General features: G+C 43.9%; 1 protein-coding gene across 2 annotated transcripts in view; it reads left to right on the top strand.

Moving 5' to 3' along the window:
- The window catches only part of HTR2A (5-hydroxytryptamine receptor 2A), a 30,229-nt gene extending 7,178 nt beyond the window's left edge, over window positions 1–23,051 (top strand). For both annotated transcript variants that reach the window (XM_009916109.2, XM_069802700.1), the window contains exon 4: window positions 19,106–23,051. In XM_009916109.2, the coding sequence (XP_009914411.1) occupies window positions 19,106–19,905 (800 nt within the window). In that variant the 3' untranslated portion in view covers window positions 19,906–23,051. The remainder of the gene's footprint in view (window positions 1–19,105) is intronic.

Here is a 23,051-nt window from a genome sequence, read left to right as displayed (position 1 = left end):
TGGGGCTGTGGTTCTCAAACATGCTGAAAGCGCAGTTCCCTTCAGCTCCTCTGGTTTTGCAGACCCCCCGAGCATTGGCACCTCACCTATTCAGAAGCAGAAAAAATTCCCTCTCTTGCCCTGGAAGAGATGAGTGTTGCCAGCAATCAAAGGTAATTAGCCGCTTCCCTGACTAATACAAATTACTGCAAGTGGTAACTGTAATCCATTACCATTCTTCCGAGGGGATGGAAAGGAGATGATGCCTAACACTGCTGCCTGCCGCTCTGAATCATCTCCCGGCCTCCTTCTTGATCCTGAAAATCTTTTTCCTGAGAAAAAAAGCAGTCTAGGATTTTTATGACTTAAAACAGCTGTATCTTCTGCTGGGCAGCAAGAAATAGTGGGAGCCCTCTCTCAACAGGAGGAGAGTTCTGCATCCTCCGAGACCTGGTGAGGTTCCACAGCATCACGCACGGCTCTGGGGCGCTTTGGGCTGGTCAGATGGAGACGTCTAGCACAGGCGAGGGGAACGCCACCCTAAAAATACCTCGTCTCAACTCTAAAGGAAGCCTAGAGCCACTCAGATGTAGCTGGCTTCATTTAGATTAGATGTATCATACCTTATATCTCTACAGTCGCTTTTCTTATCAATCCAGTCGAAAACATATTACTTACTCTGTCCAGTTTTTCCAATTTTGGACACTGCTAAGTGCAAGCATTTTTGGTGCATTCTGCATATAACATAAAAAAGTCAAGCATTCCTTAAATTTGTACGTACTGTGTTTGTCCGCATTAGTGTGTGGTGGCTGTGCTTAGTGCGTGTGAAATTACTGTCCTTTTAAAACACAAATAAATTCACAGAATTATCAGAATGACCATTCCAGGGGCAAACCAGTGGTCTACGCTGATCAGCATCTTTCCTCAGGCAGGGGCTCACTGCCAGAGTATCTGAATTAGACTCACTATTAAAATGAATCCAGAAAAATGTTTTATTTAAGCCCTATTAGTTAAAACACGCTTTATGTCCTGTAGCAGGAGGGTTTAGCTCTTTGATATCTTGGTATTTAATTTCAAAAGTTAGGACTATTCTTTGCAGTAATAACTGATAACTGATAAAAACATTGTAATAACACCTTTTCTGCTCTCTAGAGAATTTTCTTCTAACAGTGATCAGATGAGCCACAGATGTCAGTTGTTAGTACTATGGCAAACGATAGCAACATGGTCCCTATTTATATAGCTCTGAAAAATACAACTCCTTGTTTTATGGGAAAGCACTCAAGCGTGGCATGAGTGAAGAGGACAGAGTCCTGCTTTACTGCAGCTGGATAAGGACACATGTAAGGGAACGGTGGATGTCAGGAAAATTGGGGGCTGATAGGGGAAACTCCGTCTCATTCACACATCACCTGTCATCAAAACAGTGAGGAGGTTAACTAGCTAGAAGTGAATGCAGGCAAGCACCCTGAGGTGTGCAGGAATGATAAGGAACCTTGATAGATCCCAGATCACCCGTGCAACTTGCTGTCGGTCGGTCATCGACCCTGTCCTCCTGATCTGCCACCGTCCCACTCAGAATATGGCTTCTGACAGATGAGGTGCTTTCTATATAATTTACTAATAGGAAATGCTTTCTGAACAAAGAGGTGCTCTATGTATCATTTACCAGGCTCTTAGTGCCACTTAGAGTGGCAGGGCTATAAATTATTTAACGCTTTGCATTTTCACATAGCTATAGCTGGCACAGGCAGAGCCGGTGTCGGGCACAACGCGGTCTCTGCAGTGCACGGTGTGGCTGCCATCTCACTGACAAATTTGGAGAGACCGGAGTTTCTCGAGGTTTTGCCCTCCCGCCTCAGTTAGATATCCGCTGGCTTCCCCTTGCTCCTGCAGTTTGCAGCTGAGCTGGTGCCCTGTGAACTTTCATGATGTACGAGATGGAAGGTAAAAAGCAAGAGAAAGAAATGAAAGACATTATGTTCCCCTGCATAGAGGCTCGTTTTAGCAGGGGAAGAGGGGGGAATCTGCTGATGAGAGACCCTCAACAGCTCCCTCACTGTCAAAATCCTTAGTCCATCCTCTTGCATAGCCCCCTTCAATGATTGCTTCACCAGGCTGAGTCCAAACCTATTTAGGCTCTGTGTGGCAGTATCCCATGCCCAGGTTGTCTTTGTACCCTTCTCTGAATCTTTTCCAATGCTTCTACATCCCCTTTGAGACATAAGTGGCCAGACCACAATATTCAAGATGTGGACACAGCATGAACTCATGTGGTGTATTAATATTGTCTCCCTTGTTCTCAATTCCTACTTTAATAAGTCTACCTTTCTTTTAGTCTTTAGGACCATCCCGGCACAATGAGCTCACCGAGTCCAAAATCATGGAATCATAGAATGGTTTGGCTGGGAAGGGACCTTAAAGATCATCTCGTTCCAACCCCCCTGCCATGGGCAGGGACACCTTCCACTAGACCAGGTTGCTCCAAGCCCCATCCAACCTGGCCTTGAACACTGCCAGGGATGGGGCAGCCACAGCTTCTCCGGGCAACCTGTGCCTGTGCCTCACCACCCTTGTAGTAAATAATTTTTCCTAATATCTAATCTAAATCTACCCTCTTTCAGTTTAAAACCATTACCCCTCATCCTATCACTACACTCCTCATTAAAGAGTCCCTCTCCATCTTTCCTGTCAGCCCCCTTTAAGTATTGGAAAGCCACAATAAGGTCTCCCCGGAGCCTTCTCTTCTCCAGGCTGAACCCCCCTAAATCTCTCAGCCTTTCCTCACAGGAGAGGTGTTCCAGCCCCCTGATGGTTTTCGTGTCCCTCCTCTCTTTCCTGAGTAGTGACAAAGAGTTTTGTGTATCTAGATAGGGTTACTCCCCAGCTAATGTACAACTCTTTGCTTCTTAGCATGGAGTTTTGTCTGCTACTTCGCTGTCCATTAGCTGAGATTTATGAAAACCTTCTGCATTTCTTGACAGCCAACAGCCATGTGTTGCCAGCACATTTATTCAGTTCCAGCGTCCACACAAAGAGGTCCTGGATGGACTGAACAGCACTGACGAACACAGAGGCTGTTGGATGGTTCCTTCTACCACCCTCACCCTGGAAACAAACCATTTAATCCTACCCCTTGTTTTCTTTCATTCAACCCATCCTTTTTCTACACAAGAACCTTTCTTCTTCTGCCATTACAGTATAATTTCTTTAACAGCCTTTGACAAAACAGTGTTGTAGGAGTTTTCTGGAAACCCGGGAATATTATATCAGCTGGATCACCCTTATCCACCTGCTCACTGACTTCTGCAAATTCTTCTAACTGATTAGTGGGGCATGGCTTCCAGCTGATTTGTGGGGCACGCGGAAGTTCTCCTAGTGCTTCCCAATCTACCCACATCTCTTTCATTATGCCTTCTAATTTACCTAAGTAATAACCCTTTCAGTCACTAAATTTGTAACCTTCCTTTTATTCCCTAAATTCCCAAATTTATTCAGTGAATTTGATCCAAAGTTGAGTCAATCAGTGGTCTTCCTTCTCTGGCTTCAGTGAAATATAAAGTATTTAAAAAACAGCATATAAAAGCTCAGATAATTTGTTTTACTTGACTTCTGAAATCTTGACTTTCTTAGTTAAAAAAGAAATTGTACTAGCACTTGGTTTTGCATTTAGTGGAAGAAGAGGATTTAGCCAGCAGCCTTTCTTTCAGTAGACCATGTAATGCCACAGGCAATTGGTTTAGAATGGATACTAATTACTGTAACAGATTCTAATCGTGTCTTCAATTCTTAAATCATCCAGTACCCAGAGTGGCTAGATAATTAGATTATTTGTAGCTGTTGAAGGCAAAAGCCCATTAAAGCCTGAAAATTATTCCATTTGTTTTAAAGCACAGAGGTCGTTACTGAAAACAGGTGTAAAAAGCCCATGCATTTCCCCTTCCTAGAAAAACTATACTTGAATTTTGAATAGCATTTAACTGGAATCTATAGAATTGTAAATGGAGCCTACGCTGAGAAACACAGGTAAAGCACCTGTGAGTCCTAAGTGGGCCTAAGAAACGTATTGCTCTGCAAGAGGCCAACAGTGCCTCATTCTCTCCTTTAAAAATCCTTGAAAGGGCCACATAAATGAATTACAGTCGTGAATGTTAAGCCCTTACATATATCATTCCTCAGTCCTTATTTCTCTCTATTCCTCTGTTAATGGTCTAAATAATGTGAAGTTTGATGAAGCCCAAATCCTCTTAGCTGAGTTTTCTCTTCTCTTATCATTTCTCACTCAGCCTACACATCTGTTCACTGCCTTCAGGCAGTCTCTGCTCTCCCCAGTCACTAACAACTTAGATTTATTCGGTACTTTTCATGCAGAAGAAAAGTCTGGATGGAGCTGGATGAAGCTGGTGATTTATCTCCCATTGCATAACTCTCTTAAAATTTTGCCATTGCTTTCGAGGCTTCAAAAATACAGAAATTCTGTAGCATGCGAAGCAACATTCCCCAAAGTGCAGGCTGCAAAATGTTACCTCCAGGTGTATGAAACAAGCCCAGTGCAACTGAGCCCTCTGATAATTTGGCAGTGTGAAGCTTTTTACCTCCGTCCCAGGCAGCCTGCAATTTCTCTGCGTGACTTCTTGCTGTCCTACAGTACGAACAGCCAGGGAAGCAGCTGGGATTGGGAGAGTGCAACTCCCCGTGTCTCTGGATTGTGGTTTCTTGATGGCTTTGGCTTCTTCAGCTCCCTCCTCCTAATGCCAAGGACAGCTTCCATTTGAAAGCGCCTTTACTGTTTTCAAAAGGCACAAATAACCAAGGGGCTGCAGGTTGGGAATCCCTGTTCCGGATCCACCACATCGTCCTTTTCTTCCAGATGATGTAATTTGCCGGTTCAAGAAAGTCTAATTTAGGGATGGCTTGGCATAGGAAAAGACCATTTGTTACAACATGGAATATACTGCCAAAATACACAAAATTGCAAATAATTACACACAGCACTGTACTCTGACAATATGAAGTCGAGCACCTAAATTTGGAAGTGCTGGATCTAAACTTGAAATATCTGCTACACTACTCTGTTTATCATGTAGTCATTCACTTTGCTTCCATTTCTTTTGAAAACTTGGCTTTGCATTCTTAGCAGAATTTATAATCATTTCCTTAGTTAACATTTCTTCTTTCTTTATCATACTCATGAAATCATCCCCCAGAGAGGGAACATACTGTTTGCTCTTTCCAGCTGGAGGATCTCAAGGGCAAACATTGTAGGTTTTGTGTTTGGGAAACCCCCTGGAACCTTTTCCATCTGCAAATGTAGATGCCACCATAAAAATAAAATGCCATAAAGATGTCATCAAGAATTGTGACACAAGATACAGAGAAGTTTGCTTTAACTATAATAAAGGGCCATGGCACAAAATTTCATAAGCAGAGTATTAGAGCTTCATCACCATCTCGTAGAAATAGGATCGTCGTTGTATGATTTTATAGAGACACAATGTGTGAGGCTCAGTAGTCAGCAACAATTATGCCAGTAGAAAGTTAATTGCCATGCCAATGACTCCAACAGCAGTGACAACTGATGAGTAAAGGAGCACGTCATGTGTAGGTTGTCCGAGGGAAGTCAATATTCAGTGCTGTGATGCACAGTTCTGAGTTGGCCAGCACATGTATTCTGGTTATGAGACACTACTTAAGATGGTTCTGAGACAGAGACATAAATATCATTTACTTTCCTCACTGATGTAAATTATTCCCGTATTTCCCATGTAACAGAATCCTTTGTTTGATTTGTTCTTCCCAGAAGAGTGAACACATCTCATCCACCCGACCAACAGCTTACTACACCTATCTCCCTCTAATAACTGTGAAGGTTAAAAAAGCTTGCTTTTGGAACTTGTACGTGGGTTTTTTTCATTATCTGACAAGGAGGTGTTACTAACCTTATACTTTTCTTTATGAAAAAATCCTCAAAGGAATGGTAATGATTGAACTGCTTTCTAAATTCTCCAAATTGTCAAATGAAGAATAATTATTATGTATACATTTACCATTTTCTTTGTGTAATTACCTGATTATCAGGAGGAGATGAAGGTTTTTGCCTATGAAAAAGGCACACACTCATTTTGTGAGCACCTCTTTTGCAAGAAATATTCTGCTTTACGGGTGAAAAAAGGAGTGAGGAGTGGCCACAACATTAATGCATGGCTTTTCTTTCTGCTTTGGTTTTATTTTTCAGGGCTAGTTTTAAATGATAGAGCTGTATTTTTAATAGCAGAGCTACGTGGCAAGAACCTGGTTAGTCAAGGGACAGAATTTGTTCATTGTCTTTTTTTAAAAAAAAAAATCTTCTTTGCTATGAAGACCATAAGGACCATGTTCTTCTTCCCCTTGAAGCTACTGGCAAAAAAGCATTAAGTTCAGTTGGACCAGGCTGGTTCTATTATCTGGTTTCTTTGAATGAACAAGTAACTGTTTGTGGTTGGCAATATGACCCATAATCAGCCAGTCTCTCTTTGTAGGATACGTCAGAGTAAATGGAATGTTTTAAGAAAAAAGGCAGTAACAATACAGTGCTTATTATAAGTTATTCCTCCTTCTCTGCAAGGCTATGTTTTTTAGCCAGTCGTGTTCCCAGCACAGCATGCAATACATACAAGAATCCAGAATGGATTCCCCATCCAGAGGGGGAAGGATGAGCCTAGGTCCTAGCGCAGGACACCCTTTTCTGCAGAAAGTGCTATGTGAGGTGTTGCAAAAAGCAGAAAGGACATGTTCGCAGCCCTGCTCTGATCTTTTGCCAGTAGGTCTCTACAACAGTACATGCTCAAAAGGAGACCCTATATTGACCAAGAAATTACTTGAGCATCTCGAATCAGAGGAATTGGCATTTCTGCATAGCAGAAGCCACAGGCAATATAAATGAGCAGAAAAGAAGTGCACAAGAAATCATGTTGGGATTTATAAGCTCTGTCATCTGTACACTGTAATTGCATTTAATCGCCTTCTAAATTAAAAACTGTTGTTAAAGTAGCACGGTATTGCATAAAAGAAAATGTCAAGAACAAAGAAATTTTCATTCATTTTGAAATTATACAGAGCAACTTCACAGCTTCTTTTATGTATTTTATAGACTTAAATTTTATTTAAGTCAGATTTTGCATTTTATAATGCTAAATGTATCGCAGAATTCTGCTTTAAAATGGAATCCTTACATTTACCCCAATTAGCAGGAACACTGCAAACTATCACACACTCAGGCTGCAATTAACTTTCCCCATGCGTTTCCTGCCCGTGACATTGGCATCACATCTGAGCAGAAGCCCAGCCAGTAAGAGTCAGGGGTTTTGTGAGAGCTGAGACAATGTATTCCTAATTACCTACAACAAATTTAGAAATACCTGTCAGCTGATTTTTCCTATGATGTCCTCTAGAGTCCCTGATGGAAAACAGCCTGTCAGACTCCTCTGACATCCTGAAAGCAGGTTGAGGCATCGCGATAAAGGCTCTCTTTTCTGGCTGATCAAAATTGGAGTTGTGTATTTCATGGTATTCAGTCCCGCATTTATGTTGCAAGTAAATCACGCCCACTGGGAAGACTTGTTTCCTTTTGGCAGAACATAACCCTCGTTATGATTTTGTATTTGATCTGAATTTGCAAATGTCAAATGGACCGCTATTGCTAGGATCATAGACTGAGCTGAACTGTGAGTATCCCGAGATAAATACTGCGCGGTTTTACGTCCCAGGTGCGCTGAGTGAGCAGCGTAACTTTCTCCTTACAAGTCCAAAAGTGCCCAAAATTTTAGGTTGAATGTTCCCAGAGTAAAACCAGCCCTGCCTTGTGTACCACTGCAGGACACGAGGAGGTGCCTCCAGCATTCAGAGTAGCCTTGTTGCAAGGGCGGTTCATGTATTTATTTTTCATTTTCAAGGTGGTTTGTGACTTTTAGCGGAAAGATAAGCCCAGGGATTATGCTATAGCACCTCCATAGACACCTGTAGAGGGGAAATACAGGCAGACATGATCTATCATTTTTTCATCTCTTCTACAACCCTCCCATCTTCTAAATGTGGCCAGGGCACTGCTTGATTTAACAGAAGAGCAGTTCAGTCAGGGTGAAGGGCACTATTCACTGGGTGGGCAGGGAAGCATAAAGCACAGGATCCTGAATCACGATGTTCAGACCAGTGCAGGTCTCTAAGCTGCTTCTCATCCTGTTTTTCCTTCCAAATTATCCATCGCATCAGGACATCTCCTCCAATAACTGTCCAGCCATTGGTGCAGTCTCCTTGGATAACTTGGAAGGAGCTGACCATTTGCTTAATCAGCAGCCACTGCAAGGAACCACAAAAGGAGGCATGGAGAGACAGAACAAAGATCTGGATTAAAGTGGGACCTGCTTTAAGGTCTAGAAAATCCAGAAGAATTACAGTTTTGGTTGTCCATGCCCTTCAGACTCAGTGCAAAACTGTTGCTAAAAAAAAATACTAATAATTAAACAACTTATCTGATCGTTACATTCAGTCTCCTTTTAAACTACATAACGAGGTCAAGCAGCGCTGCTGGAGAACTCTCAGAGAGATAACAACAGAAATCTCTATTCAGTTCAGTGGAGGATTAAGGCAGAGTTAAGTAAATTATCAGCATTCAACGAGTCATACCAAGTAATAATTAAAAGCCCAGAAGTATAGAAACTGGGATAGTAGAGGATCTTGTAACTTAGACTGCTCCAGGAGCCATCACATTAGTTGCTTATGACAGTGGAATATCTAAGATTTTTTCCATAATTTCTAGCTTATTGTTACTATATATTTTTTTTTAAAGCATTATTGTGTATGTAGCATCTATAGCATATAACAAATTAGCCCAGAGGAGCCTTCAGGAGCTTCATAGCTTAAAAGGCAGACTGATAATGTGTGACCTGGGAAGATCCTGTTACAAATGTATGGTACTTCTTTCTTTCTCAAAGCACAATTATCTTCAAATCTGTTCTCCTAGGGGCCTGAACAGTAAACATTGCGAAGCCATCTGACATGGAATACAGAAAGGTCCTGTGCTAAACAGGAGGGATATCGCAAGTGGCTGGAGGTGATCCCACTTAGAGGCTCTTTTCCTTTTCAAATTAAGATATTTACCTAAGCGAGTGACAACCGTAAATTTGTAACGTCTTTTAAGTAGAAATTAAACCATTGCTACAGGGAACTTAAAAACACCTATGCAATTTAGATAACATTAACTGAGTACGCAGAAAGGAAGAAGTTTGACCTGCTCTGCTGCATTTTGCTGAGCCCCAGAAGTAGCAGGTTTGTCCACCCAGGAGCTGTAAATAAGAATGAATAGCACCTCGTCCCTCTGCGCAGAGCTAGGCTGGAGACCCGTGGCACCTCTTGCAATTTTTCAAACTAAATATTTAGCTCTCTATCATGAGGTCAGTCACTTCTAATCACTTCTAGTCACCATGGATGAAGCGGTTACAGAGCCGTTACTGGCCTCCGTCGCCTGTAGGAGAACATTAAGGCCAGCTCCCTCCCGATTCCCACTGACAGCAGGACCGTAGCTGCCGTCTGGCTCCCTCGGACTTTGGCTTTGCTCACCCAGCATCTCCCAGGCAAACCATTTCTTCGGCCTCCCATCCATGCCTCGCACACACCGCCTTGCTCTCTACTCTTTCCAGGCTTGGGGACAGTGACCGGTCTCAGCCCCACCAAAGATCAGACTGCAAGTAAATTGGTATTGTAAATAATAATGCAATTAAATTGCAGGGTGGGAGGTCTTAAAAGCCTTTTATTGTTACATTAGAAACCTTCCTCCCACCCGCAGATTTTTGCAGCTGCTGATTTTTTTTATTATTATTATTTTTTCGCTGATTTCCTCTAGGCGCTGTGCAGTAGGACACACCATCCCCTCTCCCTCCTTGGTGAGAGGCAGGGATTAAAGTGCAGGCAGATGCACAGAGCAAGCCGCAGTCCGTGTAGAAGGGCTGGCACGTGGGGCCAAGTGCCCTGTCCGCCTCCCTTGATGTACACCACCACCATCCCGGCTGGGAGCACTGGGATAGAGACCAGGACGGTGTGCAGGCAGAGGACTCCTCGCAGGAGTCTTCACCAGACCCAAATGAAAATGTATAACGCAATATTGACATACTACAGGGCTACAGAACTTGCAGAAATCTCCACTGCGACCCTATACCCTTCCTACCCTATGCACTTGAGAGCGGGCAGGACATCTCCTTTGAGCCAACAGATACATCAGCACTGATGCGTCGCCAAACTGCAGGCTAAAGGTTTCACACCACTGGCCTTGGTGGTCTTCCAGGGATTGCCGGCGTTCGTAACGCCCTACGCACAGAGTTATCAAAACAGGGCTGATGTAAGCAGTGATGAATTCAGATGATGAAGACGCAGCTTGTCATTCAGTTATTTAGAAGAGCTGGCAATCTTAGTTAGGCAGCTACGTGTGCACGTGCAGGTGGGTGTGTGTCCATGTGAAATTAGTGCTGATTTTCAGTCCTGCTTCTTTTAACGTGACTTGTTATGGTATCCACATGCCTCTGAGCCGAGGAGGATATAGAGTACCCATACCTTCCCACTCCTTGCCATATTTCATACTCTCAGATTTTAAGATGCACCTGAGGTTGCAGGCAGGTCTCCCTGACCTTCCCTCCTTCAGGCACCTCCCCATGCGAATTGGTGGCCTGAGGAAGGGCTAACGAGAAGGAGACGCAAATCTAACCTAGCCCAGCTCCCAGCAGAAGAAAGCTACGACATCCATATAGATGGCCCATAGGGAGTGGGGTTTGCCCTTCTCAGTGCTCCTTCAGCATTGCCACTCCGATGCTCGTGGTCCATCCACCCTCAGCATCATCTGGGAACCACAGGACCGAGCAAGGCAAAGGAGGAGCAATTCCATCTCAGATGTGACACGGCAACGTGGTGCCAAAACACTGCCGAATCACTCCCATAAACATTTCTTTGTCCCGTCTCTATTACTGGCTTTTAACCTCCTGCACATCCTGGAGCTAAACAGCTCTGTCCGCCCTTCTGCTGCAAAAGCAAACCCAGATGCCTTCTTGCCTCCCTCTTCTTCCCTGTAGATGCATCTATAATAACTTGTATTTGCACAGTAATCTACACAAGGCCAAGCGATTTACTTTTTATCTAAAAGTTGACACACTTAGCAAGTCTAGGGCTGGGTTTTTTTAAGATCTTTCTCCAGGCTTAACATCACTAAAATATTCAGAATCAGGCCATGAGGTCTAACCAAGCACAGTAAAAGGGAGATTCACTGAATCCATGGGAGACCATGGAATAATCTGGCACATGGTACACATTATTTTGTTCTTCAGCCATATTGAGCAAAAATTTATTTACTGGGCAGTTTGGTATTTCTTACTTATTTAGGAAAAGTTCTGTGCCTCGGTAGATACAAATACCATAGTAAACAAGCAGATGGAATGCAAGGATCTGTCATCTAAAAGAAAATTTCTGTATAAATTGATAAAGTCTTTCAATTTTCTGAGGCTTCCAGTGATCAAGAACATACTCGTTCTATTTGCTGGCCCTAGACGTGAAGGTTTTACCTGCAGGTGTCCCATACAGCAAGTCACCAGTGTGCTAACTCCGAGCAGAAAGACTTTTACTCTACAAAGACAGAAGCAACTGCAGGGCTTCAGCTAAAATAAGTCAATGTGCAGTCAGGGGCCAAGGAGGTCATTACCTGGGAATAACTACAAGCACATTAGGAAATAACTAAAAAAAAATCAATATTCCAATGAGATACCAAGACTAGCTTTGGGAAGTGTGACTGCTTCCCTGCTTATGAAAGATGAAAGCAGGCGGCACAGCTTTCTCCAGCGATTTTTTACCCCTTGGAGTCCTCCCCTTCACCCACTGCAGGCAGCAGAAGGCGGAGGCAGCCTGTGCAAACCTGCGCGGGCACCAAACTAAGAGAGTTTGACTGCAATAGCAAGAGCCTCTTATTTCAGCTTGTTCAGGTGAAACCACCAGGGTCTGTTCACCATCACTCCTTGCTGCATACATGAATGGCATAATCTGAGATCCCCAGTCCCTAAATCCTTTTTCAAAATAAATTTCTTCAGGACATTTATAAATCAATCTTTCTTTCTTCCTAGCTATTTGATAAGTGTAGAGTTCTATATGCCTCTGCTAGTCCCTTTAGTGGCTGGGTAATCGTATCATATAGAGGGATAACAACTTTTCCTTGATTTGAGAAAGCTGTGAGAAGCCAATAAGCACCTTGGCAGAAGCCTCTGCACAAACCAAAGATAATGTCACTAGCAGAAGAGCAAAGACTGTATTGGTGGAGAGGCTCCACTGGAAATTGCTATGTAAAAGGTTGCGTCTTCCTCAAATACTCAGAAGGATTGGTAAATCCAATATGGAAATATGAAGGACCGGACACGAAGGACACAGAAATGCTGTAAACAAGTCCTGCAGCACAGCTAAGAAAGGGGATTTGAGGCGCGTATAGGCAGGAATAGCACTTAAAGCCGAGAGCAAAGGAACTGCTTCCTCCTGCTGGGTTCTTGCTGCCTCTAGGAAATAGGGCTGCATGCACATTTTGTAAGGGAACAGGATTATACCAAAGCAGCGACTCCATCAGCACTTTCCTCCCATAACTCAGCCCACCCTGGAGCCCTGGGTTCATAATCAGTCGGGTCAAAAAGGGCCAGCTGTCCTTCATAACTTGTTCTGTCCTCCCTGCAATGCGCCTCTAATTCTGTTTCTATTTAATTTATTCTCACAGTCCTGCAAATTAATTTGCACAGACTTTGTACTTGTAAGAAATAGGCTTCAGGACTGAGAACATAAATGAGAAATATATCAGGAAGACAGTGAGACTTTTCTGATTTTGTTTTTCTAAAGTGAAGTAGACAATTTACGGCATTATATTATTATAAATGACCATTTACAATCATTTTCTCACATAAAAAGAATTGAATATATCTCCTACAAGGCTAAATAATATGTTTCCTTTGAGATTTTCTGAGCTGCCAAGAACAAAGCCATTTCAAAATTTACAGAATAATCCAAGTATTACCTTGCACCCCCTATGTGAAGTTAAATATAAAGTAGTTTTCTTTTCAGTTATATTAAATAGAACATGTGTGACCAAATAAAATGCTCCAAGGGAAAGCTACAGAAAACCAGCTCTGTGTGTGCCCTCGAATAAAAAGCTAGATTTGGCCCGTAGACAGCAATAAGGAAAATGCCTGGACCCGCTCTGACTCCAGTCCTGTGGGGCTGGTCCCTTGGAATGCAGCAAGGAGACGATGCTCCGCCGACATGGTGACTCTTAGCTCCTGAGAAGATCCATCTGAAAGCAAATATTACGTGGGGATTTGTGAGAGAAAGCTCCTCACCCGCTCCTGCCCCCACCAACACGGGTACCTGCCGCCAGGGAAGAGATCCGTCCTTGTCTCGCTCGCAAGGAGAAATTCTAGCCCAGGACTTTGGGGACACTGCCATGCTGACTAGGCAAGGCAGAAGATTTTTAACATTCATGCTAACTAGATGCAGCCTGAGATGGCGGCTCCCAAACCACCCAGAGCTTGTCCACCTGCCCCCAGGTGGAAATTTCTGCTTCTGCGCTGCCACCCATCAGCAAACCGCGCAACCTTGCTATCGGCAATGTGGCTGGCACTACTTGGGTAGCGACGAAATGACAACATGAAAGGTTTGTTGTGACTGGAAATGAGTCGGTTGGGAAATAACGTTTTCAGGTGCGTGCAGAAATCCGTTAAGTGTTTGCAGGTCTGGGGAAACGATAACTCCCATAGCGGTGAGTGCCATACACCAAGCAGAGAGGTAGAGCCAGACTGAGCGGCTCTTTGTGGGTGTTTAATTGAAAGCACACGAGTAGCTGTTGCTAAACTCCGGCTCCTGCTATAAGCTCCAGACATATTTGCATCCTTGATACTCCAAGGAGGATACGGTCCGTGGTCCCCCCACAAGTGGCTCACTGTGCTTTGTGTTCCTAGAGCAAGCAGACATCCACACAGGGCACTATGTAGCCCAAAGGAATGAGTATTATTTTGTGTGGTTATTTTGGTGCAAAATATTACAAATAATGTAATGGCTGCGTTGCACCGAGGCAATTTTTATACAACATGAAACCGAGGGTATGCGTCGTTTGCCCTGGGATGCACCACGTGAGCGCACACGGATGGCTGTTTGTTGTTTGCTTGTGTAGATGTACCAAAGGAGGACGTTCTCCGAGTACGGAAAAGCACCAGACACAAGGCGTGGGCTTTTCTGAAGAACTTAAGACAATATTGCCACATGCAGCTGCTTGAGGGAGAGACTGGCCTTCTTCAAGCAGCAATCCCTTCAGAGGTCTCCGGTGTCACAGCGCAGCTCTGTGCAGTGGCCCGTGATCTGGCCCATCACCTGAGTACGTCTGAATCAATGCGACTGCTCAAACTGGAGCTGGGGAGGCTTTTTTCTTTTTCATGCAGAGGTGAAGAAAGGTGTCGAATTTTGCTGAGAAACTGTAATGACATTTCTAAAAGGTATTTCCTATCCCTTGGACATTTATTAAGGCACATAGTAATGCTCATTTGTATTCAAATCGATTGCAAGGGATATATGTGAGGTGAAAGCATGTGACTGACAGTTTCTGCTTGAAGGAGACTTCACAGAAGGAACTTTGACTTTATCAGGTCACTCCCCCTCCTTCTCTTCATCCTAAGTAGCCCCAGTGTGCCACCCTGCAGGGCATATTGTAAATTCCGGTTTTGATTCATTGATAGTCTCAGCAGCTCAAGGCAGCCGCAAACCCAGTTTACCTGTCCAGTTAAAGTGGTTTTATGGCTGCTGTATATCTCCGAAGATTTGCAAGCCAGCAATGTGTACCGCTAAATCAACCTTTGTCAGTTTTACCAGGCTTTTTGAGAGAACAACAAGAAGGATGCTATTGCTTTACTTCTTAACCTTTGGTGTTTTCAAGAGCTTTTTGTCATTCTGAAATTGTGTCCAAATGGTTGAGGTTTAATGTGGGATTTATTACTCATCTTTATTGCTTGGGTTCTGTTTTGTGGTTTATTAAAGTCCATAAAGTTTGAAACAGCCACCTGTGTATACATCAAGCTTTATAAATAAACCATCTTCTACCAGAGGAACATAATATTTAGGGTTTGTCCACAAGGGCAAATGTTCTGATATAAGTGGGAATATCAACTGGAAAGGCACTGGCTAATGTACCTCCAGTGCTTGAATGGATGCTCCCATTCTGTGCTGAGTGTTTCCTTTGTCTCAGTTTAGCTGGATTTGGAAGCAGAGGAAGATAAACCATAAAAAAGCACTCAGGGGATATCAAGACTCTTTCCAGACTGACCTTGAGCTAGTGGGAGCCAGGGACATGGAATAGCTGTTCTGCAACAACCTTGCCAAGTTGTTTCCCCCAGATCTACTGTTTGTACATGGTCCATTTCCCAAATACCTGCTCGTCTCTACCTGGTAGCTCTGCGTGATCCTTTCTTGTGAAGCTGATTTTCTTCCTTGAAGTCACGATACGCAGGCAGAGCCTGTGTCTTCTTAAACAGCCACAGTCACCAAGAGCAGGGAGCTGGAAAGTGAAGACAATAAAACCAGCAAGAAATTATACATTGGAATCATCAAGGAGAAATAGATCGGTCAGCTTCGATCTTTAAAGAATGAATTCAGTCAGCTGCAATAATGCTAATACAGCTTAGACTGGGATTTTTTATTATGAATCTACAGTACAAGCTTGATCTTGTCCAAACCTGAGTGACTTTCTTGGCCATGTGTGATGCCTCTTAAAAATCCCATCAGAATAGTCAACTTGGGTTGTACATGGAAGCTCTTTTATTTACAGTTTGAAGATGACTGCCTTTGAATTTGGTCCCAGTGTCCTTACAGGGATTTGCCATCCTCATGCTACAGAAGCCAGAAGCTACCTGTTGAAGAGGGACAAACTCTGTTCCTTTGGGGAAGGGAGCAATAAGTTTAGTCCCTGTAGAGATACGAAAAGAGAGAGTTGGGCTGGAAGTTAATTTATTCCATGCAGGAATGCCACAGTACCATTTGTGGGATGCCCTACACCAGCTGAACTAGGGTGTACACAAAAAGCAGGTTACAGCTGTCAATGTTCTCTGCTACTGACCTGTGATACGTTTGGTATCTCCAAACTGTATACAGGCCAGTTACCTGCGGCTGTAGGGGAAAGATGCTTTGAATGGTCATCCAGAAAAACTTCCATGACTAGCAGTGCCTGCTACAGCTCTGCTGTGAAGAGCACTTTTGCACTTGTTAAAGGAATGACGAGGAAATGTGAAAACTCCAGCTAGAAGCTGAAGCTTCTTTCCATTCAGTCATTTTTTAAAGTCAGAAATCCGGATTTAGATGCCAGTCCTCCAGGAGCTGCTAACAACAAAACAAAGCAGGTGGGGAATTGCTGCCCTTGTATTTTGGGTGAGGAGTTGTAACTGACTTTGGCCTTTTACTTGAAAAAGCTTGCAAATACGCTAGAATTTTCCTCTTTTTAGCGCTGCTGCCTCTCCTCCCATGCCTCCCAATGCAGCTGAACCATAAGATCTGCAGTAATGAAAGGCATCTTTTTACCCTGTCAATACCATTGTTTATTTTATCTCTGCAGCTCACACTAGGTCTTTGAATGAAATGAAAAACCAGCCCTGCTGTTATCAGTACAGAGCAGAACCGGACGGGAAACTTGTGGTATTGCTCTGACTAGTGCTGTGTCGTCACGCAGCTGAAGTGTAATGCTGGGAGGTGCTGGGTGCCTTCAGTATCCCTTCAACTTTTTCAAAAAGAAAACAAACTTCAAAGCATTCCCCATTTCCCTGGAGGTGTTCGGCACCCCAGATTACTCTACCGTGGCTGGGCAATGTGGCTCCTGCGGGTGACCTCTCCCTCTGTGCCATCAGTCTTGCGCTTTTTTAGGCAGCAGCTTTCCCAGCATCACTGGAGGTTTCCATCAGCTCGACCCAGGAGCTGCCAGGCACTGCATGAGTTTGCACCTCACCCACCGGCTTCTCATAGCCCAAGTTCAAGCCTTTAGGGCTTGTGCAGCAGAAACAGAAAGGGCAATACCGCAAGCTCTCCACCAGCTTCTGCCCCGGGCAGATAAGAACAGCACTTTTGTAAGCTGGCCCAAGGCATTGCCATGACTCAGTTCAAAGCTGTGCAGATAAAATAAGCTACAGTGTTGTTAGAAAAATAAAGAGCGGTGGTGTTAGAAAAATAAAGAACTTTGTAGAAGCTCCAGAAGCACCAAAAGAATGGAACATTTGAAGAGAATAATCTAATATTATTATTACTGTTATTATTATTGTTTTGTACTGTGCCTGGACTCCACAGCCTCCCTCAAGGACTGGAGCTGTTATGCTGGGCACTGGAAACGTGTGAAATGAAGAGACAGCCTGTGCTTTTAAAGGGCTCCCAGTCTAAGCACCAGAGTGGGAAGAAGGGAAAGGAAGGGAGGTAGAAGGAGGTACCACTGAAATGCTGAAGTTGAGAGGATGAGTTTCAGGACTCATCTGTGGACCAGTAAGGACACTGTTGGGCACACAGGGGACAAGGTAGGACACAGCATCATCCTCACATCATAAGAAATTCTTCTCTAATTTTTTTCTTCCTCAGAAGTCGAATACAGCATCTGGGACTTCTGTTCAAAGATGCAAAGGGGACTGAAGCCCCCAGATTATGCTAACTTTCCACAGGAGTCAGACTCCTAGCTGCTTTTATCCAGACAGGGCTGCATTATCGCTCCCTGCTTCACGAATCCACTTTTGCCGTCTTCACAGCACATCATCCCTTTTGCTGTCTGAACATTGCCTCTCTTCGAGAGACAGCATCCATATGGGGGGAGGGAAGGAGACAAATATTGGAAAACCCCCAAAACCAACAACCAAAGAAACAGTAACTGTTTGATTTTGCTCAGACACTAGCAGCATTTTGCAGAAGTCCCTGAGGAAATGGCCGAGCGGGCTTGAATCAGAGCGAGCCGTCCAAGGAGAATGGACTTCATCACCTGGCCTTGCCGCTCATGACAGGGCACGGACGTAGCACGCGCTGCAGGGAAAACAAAGTTTGCATGGCTGCCCTTGCCGTCAGGGCTGAGCTTTTGGCATTACCCTGAAGGGACCCGTGCAGCCCCGCAGGGTGAATCACATCCCAGGCTGCCTCATATCGGTGTTTCTCAGTCCTTACTTTGTCCCCATCCTTCCTCTGGCTGTTGGCGCGGAAAGTCTTTTGGGCATTTAGACTGTGTTGACTGTATGGAGATTACAGGGAGAAAAGAAAAAGACCCAATGAAAGATTACTCTCAGACCTACGATAAAAATTTATCTTTCCTCCTTAAATCAGTATTTCACAGCCTAGTGAGAAACCAGTACCCAGAACACTTCTAATCCTCTTACAAAAATCAGCCTAAGACCACTCTCAAGCCACCCTAGAAAAGAAAGACATGGTATCGTCTTGATCATAGTTGACAAAAGCCTTTGCCAAGGTGCCAGGAACCAAGGAGCAAGTCTGGAGATCATTACAGGCCCCCCAAGATCCAAGAATATAAGGAGTTACACATTTGTTGCTAGTAGGTGTCATGGGACAGTTGGATGGAAGCAAATGTGTTCTACTTGTGGCTGAGGTTTCTTTGAAGGAGAGAGGGAATTCAGATGAGAGCAACAGTGAAATCCCGTGTAACACCAACGCTGCTCTTCCCCTGCCCTTCTTTGCTGGATCCCTGTAAAAGTGGTGGCAGCACAAATGCCAGAGCCTGGTAGACCACAGCTTAGTTCCTGAAACTCAACATCTGCAAGACCAACGTTTCACACAGCATCTTTTCTCAGTGTGGCCCCAGTAAAATTCAACAAGAACAGGATTAGCATTGTGTTGCTGCTGAAATATGAGACTCAGTATTTTTCCTTCCCTTATAAATTCAGTTTGCTTTGGGATGTCTGTCAATTGTGGCTCTATCTGTTAGTGTTCATTTGTGTCCTATAACCATTAAATCTTTGAGAAATGATCTGTGTATAGCTAAGAATGTTTTGTTAATTTTTTCTTGGAGATTGGAGATGGTGTTTTTTATTATTGTGTTTAACCTCTTCTTTCTCTCATCCTCCTTCAGGTATCTCCATGCCTGTACCTGTCTTTGGACTACAAGATGACTCCAAAGTGTTTAAGAAAGGCAGCTGCTTACTTGTGGATGACAATTTTGTCCTAGTAGGCTCTTTTGTGGCATTCTTCATCCCTCTAACCATCATGGTGGTCACCTACTTTTTAACTATCAAGACACTGCAGAAGGAAGCTATGCTATGTGTGAATGACATTGGCCCAAAGACCAAGTTTGCTTCATTTAGCTTCCTCCCTCAGAGTTCCCTGTCCTCAGAGAAACTCTTCCAGCGCTCTTTGAACAGAGACATGGGGACTTCTGGGAGGAGAACTATGCAATCCATCAGCAACGAGCAGAAGGCTTCCAAGGTTCTTGGCATTGTCTTCTTTCTGTTTGTTGTGATGTGGTGCCCGTTTTTCATCACCAATGTGATGGCCGTAATTTGCAAGGAGTCATGCAATCAAGAGGTCATTGGAGGACTACTCAACATATTTGTCTGGATTGGCTACCTTTCTTCGGCTGTCAACCCACTCGTGTATACGTTGTTCAACAAAACCTACCGCTCAGCTTTCTCTCGTTACATTCAGTGTCGCTACAAGGAGGAGAAGAAACCTTTCCAGCTGATTCTAGTGAACACTATCCCAGCACTTGCGTATAATTCCAGCCAGCTTCAGCTAGCGCAAATGAAGAGTTTGAAAAAAGAGGCCAAAATTATGGCTAAGGATTATTCGATGGTCACGATAGGAATACATCACTTGGATGGTACCTCCAAGGCAAGTATCAGCCCAGCAAACGAAAAGGTTAGCGGTGTGTGACGGTCAGCAGCTGCCATGACCCCCACCGTGCGTACACTGAAAATTTCACCTGGCTGTGAGAAGCTCTCATAGCTCAGGAAAATCAGCCCTGCTCAAGAGACCCTCCAATAACATCACATACTCCTCATATTATCCTGTGGATGAAAAGCAGGGTTGAAATGGTATCAAATGTGCAATTTTTTTTCATACAGTACTTTGGCTGTTTTAAGCACAGGCTTTATTAAACTTATTTTTTTAATATTCTAAAGGATATATTTCTTAAAGAAAAAAAATGCAATTTCTGGTATTATAACATGGGCTGTGAAGAAACCTACGCTTTTCTTTTCTCTTTGTAAATGAAAGCTAAGCTGTCCTTTGATGTCCTCGCAGAGTAGGCTCCAGCTAGTTTGTCTTGCTACAATGGAATTTTGCTATCATCTACTGAATGAGCACTTTATGGAATATTAAATAAAATGATGGTTAATTTGCTAATATATATTTAAAATAAATTTTAAAGTATTAAAGAAAAATCTATTAAAACCTGTATAGATTAATTATATGGACATTTTGGTAACAGTGTTTTTATGGCTATTTTTTTCTTTGGAGTGACCATTCTGAAATGTTACTGGGCTTTTCTGCCATTTGTTCTGTAGTTCAAATCAGCACTCTTCAGAGGTAAATTATACTTGAATGATCCTTTGTTTCTACCACCATTCGTAATCTTTATTTCATGTCTTGTGCTTTATTTCCATTCAGAAAGTTTCATCTGTTCAGCTTAAAACTTGATAGCAATGTTTCAAAAGTAATCATTGGGCTTGATTCCCTGCTCCTTCCCACTGGTGTTGATAGGGAATTGAAGTGAAGTGAGAGAAGAGTGGAAAATCAGGCACAACATTGCTAAATAATTTCCAGAACGATTCCACGTCCGTGCCTCTGTTTGATTCCAACAGAGTCTGATTTAAGTAATGTCAGTGGAAGTTTTGCCTGAGTAAAGCCTTCAGTAAAAGGCTGCAGCAGATCCTCTCTCATCATTCCTCTTTGGTTAAAAAGGCCATTATGAAGAATGTCCTTCTGGTTTTGTTTTAGGGCTTATAGAGCCGGAATTATTAGAAAACTGTTAGTTGCTCAAAATTGTTTTCCCTGGTTTTGCTGTTTTGCTGTTACGGTAGATTGCTCAGGAACGGTAGGTAGCTTGCACTATTAGGACTCAGCCTTAATGAAATATGTATGGGCAAATGGAGCCCACTTGAAAAATAACAGGACTTATAAGTGGCACTGTATTTCACCTGCATAGCTCCAAGGGCAGAATAGATTACACAAAGAACATCAAATACATTGTTTGACAGAAATGCCTAGTCATGAAACTGTTTGCTTTCGGGCATTATAGACAATTTCACTGAAGCCAGTGGGACTCTGCTGGAGAGCAGAAACAGAAATGTTGCATCCACCTGCAAAACCTAAAGCCAAGCATTTGATTCGTTCCACGAATTTTGCAGCCATAATCATCAGAAGCAGGATGTATTCCAGTTTCAGATCCTATCCACTATGAAAAAAACACTGCCTACCCAGAAGCCAAACTCCAATGCCTTCATCAGTCCTTCTCTTGAAGTTGTTCAGTTTTCACAGACCAATTAAACGTCCACTAAGGCAAAGAAAGAGAGAGACAGCGAGAAAGTGTATCTGATTCTAGCCTACCAGCTGGGGGTCTTTGGAAGAGGAAGACTTTTAGCTTAAAATACTGATCTGTGGTAGAAGAGGACTTGAAACTTGGCTGGGTGTTTGGCTGATTTCCAAGAAACTGCTTTTATTGCTCTCTCGCCAGGATGATAACCAAATCTGCTGCTTTTATGAGCCCTTTCCCCCAACGTGGGATAGGTCAGAGCCACCGTGCACAGGTGACACAGGAGCTCGGTGTGCAGGAGGTGACGCCGGCTCACTCCGCAGCGTGGCCGTTAGTGGTGTCCCCCCAAAAATGGGAATTCAGGATCATCTGATAAATCAAGTGGTATAAATGCTGTGCTCACCGAGGTGGTTTATATGGTCTCTCTGGCTCTGGGTACATTTAAACACCACTGAACAGCTTCAACAGAAGGAAAAATGAACTCGCTGCCCCTGCCTCCCACACAGCACCGTGTGAGGGGTGCCACACAGGCACAGAAGGGATTTCGGGGGGAATCTGCTGAACACAGCTGAGCATGAAGACCACCGTAGCAGTAGGTGAGAACAGTGACTTTCCATTGTTTCCTGACGAGTTTGATATAGACCCTAAATGAGGGGCTTGAGCTAAGGACAACGGCCGGCTCGTATCACACAGGCCAGCCAGGCAAGGGCTGGAGCACTGATGGAGCACGAGTGGTCCAGGGCATCCCACGAAACAGGGTATTTGGGTACCTCCTGGTGTCCAGATATCTCCACTCCACAACAGGAGTGATGGTTTTGAGGATTCACCCTTGGGAACGGGCACCCCAGGGAAGAAGTAGGCGGTAATAAAACCAAAGGTCTTTTGCAAGTAGAGGTCTGAGGCTCAGGATCTGCCACCGAACTAGATTGCCTTGAAATGATGAATACGGACACGGGATCGAAGGTCTCTAACCCTGCGTGTGAGGGGAAAGGAAACACAGATGCTTCCACCGGCGGAGGGAATTGCCATGTTTTGTGCGATTTGTGCCCATCTTGATGCGAGTGTCTCTGGCCTTGCAAGAGAAAGAAGCCGACGGGACGGACGGCTCGTGTCCTATTGCCCATTTGTGCCGGGGAGCAGAGCCTGCCTGCATACTGTACTGTGTATGGCACCCTGCACTTCTCCGAAGTTCAATTCCCCCCCAAAAACCCTGAGGGTCTGGCTGCTGGTCTGCTCAGTCTCCTTCACCAGCTTGCACTTGATAAACTGTTACTGTGCATTTAAGGTTTGCTGTTTACGCTCTCTGCTTACCGTCTGCATTTCGCCCACGTGGCAGAGCAAATCAGGCCCCCCCGTTTCTCTTTCATTTCACCTTCTGTTCCCCTTTCACAGTGTCAAACTGCTCAGGTTGCAAATACTGACGGGGAATGTTTCACTACAAACAGAGAGGGTTTCAATTACTTGCTTGATGTTTCATTAGAAGATGACTCTGAACGATAATGTTTTTCCAGCTTATTAGAATAAAACCTATGTTTTGGACCTAAAA

This window comes from Haliaeetus albicilla, chromosome 15, assembly GCF_947461875.1.
Source record: "Haliaeetus albicilla chromosome 15, bHalAlb1.1, whole genome shotgun sequence".
Taxonomy (NCBI): domain Eukaryota; kingdom Metazoa; phylum Chordata; class Aves; order Accipitriformes; family Accipitridae; genus Haliaeetus; species Haliaeetus albicilla.
The sequence above is the reverse complement of the archived record's forward strand: the minus strand, read 5'-3'. Positions and strand labels throughout refer to the sequence as shown.